The 8182-nt window shown below is 39.3% G+C and overlaps 1 protein-coding gene across 4 annotated transcripts in view; it reads right to left on the bottom strand.

Moving 5' to 3' along the window:
* Positions 1–3240: 3240 nt before the first annotated feature.
* pom121 (POM121 transmembrane nucleoporin) overlaps positions 3241–8182 on the bottom strand; it is a 55764-nt gene continuing 50822 nt past the window's right edge. For 3 of the 4 annotated variants that reach the window (XM_080210902.1, XM_080210904.1, XM_080210905.1), the window contains one exon: positions 3241–7824. In XM_080210902.1, the coding sequence (XP_080067028.1) occupies positions 7730–7824 (95 nt within the window). In that variant the 3' untranslated portion in view covers positions 3241–7729. The remainder of the gene's footprint in view (positions 7825–8182) is intronic. The other variant, XM_080210903.1, reaches the window with a different exon arrangement.

Here is an 8182-nt window from a genome sequence, read left to right as displayed (position 1 = left end):
ATCCTGTAAAGATTTGAGGCTCACACTTGAAGAATGAAATTCTGGTGAGGTATGTGATAGCTAGTAGCAACAATGAAGTTAGAATCTTCAAGATTAAATTAAGAGATGACAGGCCTACACAAAGACAGCAGCGATTAGATACAATCCTCATAGGAATTTTGATGGTCAGCCAAATTACATTTAAATCATTTCAGAATGCAGTGTTTCAGCAAAACAAGTTATAATCACAGCTTTTTATTTAAAACCATTTCCATTTAATGACATAAGCAAAAATCAGATCTCTTGAACATTCGCAGCCAGCTCTACCTCTGCACATTCACTCACTAGTTCTATCAAGCTAGGTAGCACTGATAGAAGTCTACAGTTTTTTTTAAAAAAAAGCATACTAACAAATCTCCACAACCACCCATTCTACAACTTCCTCATCAGCACTCGTCACTCATGTTTGTTACCATCCACGCATTGGGACCAATGTAATTTCTTGCTTTTTATTCAGTAGAGGTACATAGGTGTATACTCGGCAACTGTCTCTCTTGGATCAAACATTTAAGCACAACCTTTTCTATATCTAGAACCAACTCTCACCAGTTACTTAAAGATCAAGGGAATTGATGGAACTAGGCAGTTAATGAGATACTGTCAAAATTTGGGTCATAAGTGGATCTTTGGAACAGTTAGAAAATGCTAAAATAAACTCAGCTCATCAGCCCAGTTACTAAGAGTTTGGAGGGAATTGTGAGATACAAGTGGAAGGTATCATGTCCATTCTTTATGGAGTATTCAGTTCTATAAAATGTAAAGACATAAATGGTATGTATAAAACAGCAAAATGCTTGAATTGAATGATCTTGCACATTCTTTGGCCCACCAGTGATTACTTTCCTCACTAAAATGCAGCAGTCTGCCAATGTGCCAAATCCAACATCCTGTCAGTGAAACTGGGAATCAGTTCATAACTTAATGCAGGTGCAAACAGCAAATTGTTCATAATCCTAACAGCTACCTTTTCAAATAAAGCTGGTTACTAAGAAGAAATTAATTTATAGGACCACTGCAACCTAGTCAACAAAAAAAACTGATCTTTAAGGCAGGGTGACTTGGTAATGATGCAGATGTACTGGGCTCACACATCTGCAAAGGTGGAACAGTTCAAATAGGTGGTTGGATCTAGTTTTTCACTCTGGTAACAATGTTGCTCGACCCAAGTTATCCAAAATAGAACTCCCTGAACCATCCCAGACAGAATTTTTAAAATAAATGTAACAGGGAAAGATCCAAGTAAATGTGATGAAAATCATGGCCTTTATGACTTTGTAATTCAGAATGTAGGGCACTCTATTTTTCCCTCCTTAATTGAACATGCAATACCTCCTAATAGCCCCAGCCAGAATTAATCACTTGCCATTTCATTCAGACAGTGCTGATACTCAACAATGAGAGAAATCTCAAGAAAGCAAGAAAATGTAAAAAGAGCCCAAACTGCCTGGAGGGAGGTAATCAGATAGAGAACTAGATACCAATCCTGCTGTAATTCAGTCTGCTTCTTTATCCTCCTCAGCCATGAGATGACTTACATCTCTATCAATACTATGCTTCAAAAGAGGCATGTGGCAGCGATCTGCTAAGTACAGATTGGGAATCAAAGCTGGAAAATTCTGGCCCATGATTGCTTAACAAGAGAACATTTTATTGTAATCACCCATTTGAGCTATTCTAAATGACATTTCCATAGCCTGAAACCATCAGATTTTCTTAAAGCCACTTTAAACCAGACACTTAACAATCTGAAGAAACAGAAGACTGCAGCTAACCAAGCAGCTGAAGCAAGCATTACCTGAAACAAATCGAGTTTTCGGAGCAAGTTCTCATGATGTGTGTGGAAATGTTATCATTGATTGATGCTGCAAGTCTGGCAGCACCTACGGAAAAAGAGTTAACTTTTCACATCGAAACTTCCACAACCCTGGGTCACAGGGTTCAGGTCATATACCTGATATCTCTCTCTCCACAGATGCTGTGAGACTGGCTGAGTAGTTCCAACTCTGTTTTGTTTCAGATGTCCAGCATCTGCAGTATTTTGCTTTTAAATTAATACGAATGTGAGGTGATCAATATTAATGACTCAGCCATGACTGAAATGGCACACAAAATTAGCTGATCATGGAGTTTGTTGCAACTCCCGAAGACTGACTCTGCAACGCTATTTTGTTCATAGTTCGATCCTGTTAGAATTGTGGGGTTAGAAGTTTGGACATTTTTGTTAGCACCCGTGTTGTAGAATTACTAAAGCAGCACGCCAAGATCTATTGTCAGCAATGCTTATTTATACAAATCAATAGGAGTGTAAAATGTAGACACTGTTTTTGCCCTGCCTCACCCAATACATCTCCAAATCCCCAGTACATACAACAAAATGACCCAGGATGACAAAAGAATAAGACCTGATTGAAAGTGATCTGGATAACTGGAAGGGAATGATTAATGCAGTGAGCTGTCAATTAAGTAAACCACACAAATTTCAATACAAAGCAAGGAGTGTGGCCTTTATCCACTCGAGCACTGTCAAATGCAAATAACCGTGGGAAAAACATCTTAAATGCTTACATTAGGTTGGGTAGAATACAAGAGGTGAATAACAAAAGTAACACTAGCATGTAAAATTTAAAAAAGCCATGCAAATGATGTCTGCAGCATCTCATTACAGCTGCAACATAACATATTTCTGGAGAAATTAAAATAAAGGGGACTATGACTTGATGCTTCAATAATGCAGTGAAAAGGCAGTCGCACAATCCTACACCGCACTGCTGGGTACGAACGTTAACAGTCGTACACCAGTGCAGTAAATGTACCTTGCTGTGACATGCGATTCCCTCAAACAGACAAGGAAATGCATAAAATCCAATACTGATTGTTACATGTAAATCAGTGGCTCAGACTCTTTTGCTTTCCAAAAAGATAATGGACTGTGTGGAATAATCCTGCCTTGCAGCAAGTTAAACAGGGGAGGAAACAACAAATCACATTGAGATGATAATCCGAAGATGAGATGTATCCAGGTTTCTTCATTTACAGTCCATTAATCTGCTGGATTCTTAGAAAGTAACCCATTTCAAACTATTGCTGTCAGCTTAAGTATCTTGCCCATAATCTATTCAGCAATATACATATTTCTAAATTAAAAGATGCCTAATTTGAAAACCGCCTATACAATGGTTGTTTTGGTGGTGGTGGGGGGTGGGGGGGGGGGGGCAGCGATTACAACCTCCATATATTGGAGCACAAACATTGCTTTTGATGAACATGAAACTCACAGGATATTTAAAGGTAAAGGTAGAGTTAAACTCAAGTGGACATTTGACTAGAGTGTCTAAATTCAGGATCACAACTCCAGCATGCATGGCCTGCTATAAAACTAAACCATTTGTGATTTTTAGTAAAGCAAGTCAACCATCTTCATCCTCGAAACAACGACTCCTGTGACTTGGCAGTCAGTGGGCAGGATGCAACCTCGAAAGGGAGCAGCGTGCCTCTGTCGTGTAACTGAGTATTCTTCAGGATCAGCCAACTGTTCAACCTGATCACAGTTGAGCCCAACCCTGTTGTCTTCTGACACCCAATGTGCAGACATTTTAGCAGGAATACTGGAAAACGATTAGGTACAACTCGGATCACTCCCCACCCCCACGTCCCCTCTCCTGAAGCATGATGATTTGCAGTACTTGCAGAACTACCCAATTTATGATTGATATTTTCTGTGTAAGCCACAGAATTACTGAGACTTCCCTGCTTTTTTATGATTCAGCACTCTACCTAGCTATGAATTTACAGATGGGACAATTGAAACAAGTAGGGCTTCCTCTAGCCTCCTTTAACACTGCTAAATGTGATCCAAATTGTACAGTAGGAAGATTACAGGTTCAGTTACTGTTCTGTACTAAGTTAATTGATATCTGATATGACAATGGTTGGGCATTGGGAAGCAATAAGTGTGTGTAGGATAGTATTCTATCACCAGGAGCTTACTGGGGAGGAGGGATTCTCCACTACAAGTCTTTTTTGATGGGGGAGCAATCTCACTTTGTTTGGAATGGATGTCAGTTTCCAATCTAATTACAACACTCAATTATATAATACCCAAGACAACAGAACACTGTCCTCTGCATACCAACAACTGCAACCTTTTTGCCTTGTCCAACTGAAATAAAAACTAATAACTGCTGACATGAAGAGCACTGCTAAGTTTTCACTTCCATCCCCACCTTTGATAATCAATGGGTATCGTAGAAACCAAATAAAATGTTAAAACATTAACGTTCTCCCCTCCCTCTGTCTCAAACAAGAGCCTCAGCAATGCCTGCTTCGTGGCTAACTAACTGCAGAGAGAATCACATTCACAACAGACCCTGTCTGATGTGATGCCCATGCATACAGGCGTTTTCCAGCGGGCAACAATGGTTAATAACTTTCCTTCCGTAATTTAGGAGTGGAAAGCACGTGCAGCATTCCCTGTACCGTAAGGGCTGTGTTCTGCTAACAGCACGGCCCAGGAATTGAACCTGGCATTTTCTTTTCTCTTCAGTTTAATACTACCTTGGAATGAATCCTTATCCACTGAGAAATCAAAAGGAAATTTTAAAAAAAATTAAACGACACCCGAATTTTATCCAGTATTATTTTGGCCCAATACAGGCACGAGTATACCAACCTACGTGTAACTTCCAGCAAAAGAAAAATCATTGCATCCCAACTGTTTTTCCACACACCATTGGTTCTTTCAAACTTACTCACACCAACTTCATATTCCATAGTTAAAAACCAATTTGTACATACAATTGTTTACCAGAAGTATACTATTTAACCAGTGTAGCATTACGTCTCAATGAACCAAGCTTGAAGGAACGTAGAAGTTTTTGCTTAAATATAAAAATAAAATTTATTGTTTTTTTTTTAAACAGTTTTATCTAAATTTAGAAGTTGCCAATCACCCGCACACATTCATACTCAGACATCACAAAATGGCAGTCGTTTATAATGGGATGAGGAGGAACCTTCAGTCTGTCTGGTCACTTGGACCAGCCACAATTGTCTTAAAAACCTTGCAATGGAAATAGTACAAACACTCTCTGAAAACAGTCCATAAATGGTTAGATTGCAGTGTCTAACAGAGCAACGTGTGTAATCAATGATCAGATGTTATGTTGCAAAGCAAGTCATCAGAGTTTTTCATTTTCTGCGTCCTATCCTATCGATCGCTTAACTTGGTCTTCCATCTTTTTACCCTTCTTGATTTTAGCTTAGTTGTATCTCTGTAAACCTGTCAATTTTTGCCATAATGATGGGGAGGCAACTCATTTCCAAATTGATCAATGGCAGATCACCCAACATTGTAGTTTGAATGGAAGAACACCGTCGCACTTTGCTACTTCATGGAAGGGCTCATTAGTTATTGGCCAGTTACCATTTCGGAACCACTGAGGGCAAAAACTAATCCCATATGGCCAGCAACGTGAAAAATACCCAGGGATGGCAGTGTAGGAGTAACAGGGAGTTGATGGGGCTATAGAAAACACAAAGGGTGTTAGAGAAAATCCAGTTCTGTTACCACATGGAGAAGACAAATGTTTTTCGAAAAGAAATGGCAAAATTTACAAGTGATTTCATGAAAGCACATGGAGGATTACTGTTTTTCCACGTAAACCTATTCAGATCACACTTGTGGGATGTTGCCTCCTCTCATTCCCCTCCAAATCTTATCCCAAGTTTTCCCAATTTTCATTCAGCAACTTGGAGGATGGGACAGATCTCACTATGGTAATCCAAACCATATGTCAAATGACCATTAGCAGCTTGGTCATGTGGCCGAAGAGGCACTCTTATCTGGACTACTAGGCCAATAAACAGTGACATTATTTGAATGCCAGTCCATCCTGTTGCACAACTAGTCTAAGGGCCCCCAAAACTGGCACTGTCATATTGCCCAACACTAAATTGGTTCCTGAGAAGCCCTGCTCAATGAGTCACAAGATTTACTAAAAAGGTTTGCCAAAAAATATCCAAAACAAAAATAGATCAGACCTCTTAACCTGCCATGAACTTGGTATTACAACTGCAGTACTACCAGGAGATTGGTGAGATCCACCTTCAAGGCTCCACTCATACCAGATTTTTGACAACAGGAAGCATGAGGTTTGTATAATACGTGATCTGTATCCTCCCAGTTATAAAAAAGCACTACGCAACGTGACTATGTATCCAGTATAACGACTACTCCTAATAAAATCTGAGCTTAAAGTCAAGATTATTCAAAACATTTTGATGAGCCACTTTACTTTTTAAAAAAATCTTTTGAAAGATCAGTTTGTTTTTAATAAAGAAAATTAAAACAGGTACATTTGTAAGCTGCACCCCAATAAGATGCAAGTACCTAGTCGCGGTTAAAATATACACGGTATATATGTATACATGTACAATTCTTAACATTGCCAGCCAAAGTTTTGGTATAAGCTGAAAAAATTTGTATTTTTTAAACATTATAGCACCGGATTTTTAAAATCTGCTTTTCAGAGTCCTATATTGTGTATTTGGAACCTCCTCCAAAACTAGCCATGACTGCCATTTCTCCATAGAACACTGCTTAATGTGTCACGCAGTTATAGTAGCAAAACACTATCGCATCAGATTAGCAAGAGTCAGATTCACATATATCCAATGAACCAGCCAGGTCCGGCATTACTAACATGCCGCCACACATACACTGAAATTTTTCCTCCAAACTCGATTCACTGAGCAAAAAAGTGAGATATACAAGCAAACACTGATAACATTACTGTATATAAAAAAAATCTGACATTTGGGGTGGGGAAAGGGAGAGGGGCTGGAGGAGTAGTATGGAAGGGGAGAGCAATTCGGATTGGTTTCCTTTACCTAACTAAACAACAGATTTTAAACGAAGCTACTCACAGGAGGAAAAATAAAGAACAGAGGTAGGCAGCAAAGCAAAGGATGTTGAGAAGTGACTCAAACAGGCACAAATTTTCTTCTCCCAAGTTTCAGTAAGGTTTAGAATTCACGTCAGGTGTAAACTAAAATGAATGAAGTGTCCAAGGAAAATGCGAGAGCATACAAAAAGAAAGGGGAAAAAAAAGATTTAACATTAGTCTCCAGTTCAGTTTTGCCTTTGGACAGAAGACACCACAGAAGGTGGCGATATTACTGGGAATTGTGCCCTTAAGAAATGTAATTAAAAAAACGTTTTCAAGTGCAGCAATATGTACAAAGGGTCAGTCCAGAAAGGTCTGCAAATCGCATTTTACAGCAACCTTTAAAGTAAAACATTTCAAGTAAAGCTATGTCTGTTGCTTACTGAGTCACCCATTACTGCTGTACCCTGAACCAAACTAAAATCACTGTTCTGCAGTGGTCAGTTTAAAGAGGATGCATGAACTTAAGACGACGAGGGCTTCACTGCAGTCCCAACGAGCTTCCCGTCTAGTTGCAGAGAAATATTTTTCAGCAGCCACAAGCCATTCGTTGACAGTTCAAGCCCAGAGGGAAAAAAAAGACCTAGATTTAAACATTATTTTTCTCAAGTATATATTCTCGGCTTTTGAGGTCAGTTGCCTGCACATCCACGACTGGCGTTGTTTAGGGTACAAAAGTAAAAAGTGGTAATGGTTTTCAGAATAGTCAACACAATGTTCATTTGCGCCATTCACATTTCCAATGTCTATCTCTTCCGTACGTGCTGCCGTCGAGCCTGTAATCTCTGTCTGGTTCCAGTAGGTCGAGATCCAGCTCCTATAGAAAAGATCGGTGTTGCTGCTGGGAGAAACAGAATTGAAAGTATGGTTAATCCATGGGCACTGAAATTAATAGGATGTGGAAATTCTCCTCTGTCCCATGACCCCATAAAAAGACTGTCCATAGCAGGCCTTTGAAGGCAAGTTCTGTTAATTGCTTCACAAGGCTTTTAATGGTTGCCTGCAAGGATATGGTGATGTACTGGTTGGGTTAGTAGACAAATAATCCAGACATTGCAAACCTAAATCTCACCATAGCAGTCTTAGTAGTTTGAATTTAGTTGAAAAAAATCTGGACTTTGAAAAACGTGGCCAATTGTTCTAACTCAAGGTGGCTAACTGCTTTTGTGAGAATCTTGCTATCCCAAAATAGTCTGACC

This window comes from Carcharhinus amblyrhynchos, chromosome 23, assembly GCF_965287045.1.
Source record: "Carcharhinus amblyrhynchos chromosome 23, sCarAmb.v2.hapA, whole genome shotgun sequence".
NCBI classification, from domain to species: Eukaryota; Metazoa; Chordata; class Chondrichthyes; order Carcharhiniformes; family Carcharhinidae; genus Carcharhinus; species Carcharhinus amblyrhynchos.
This window is presented reverse-complemented; position numbering and strand designations above follow the sequence as displayed.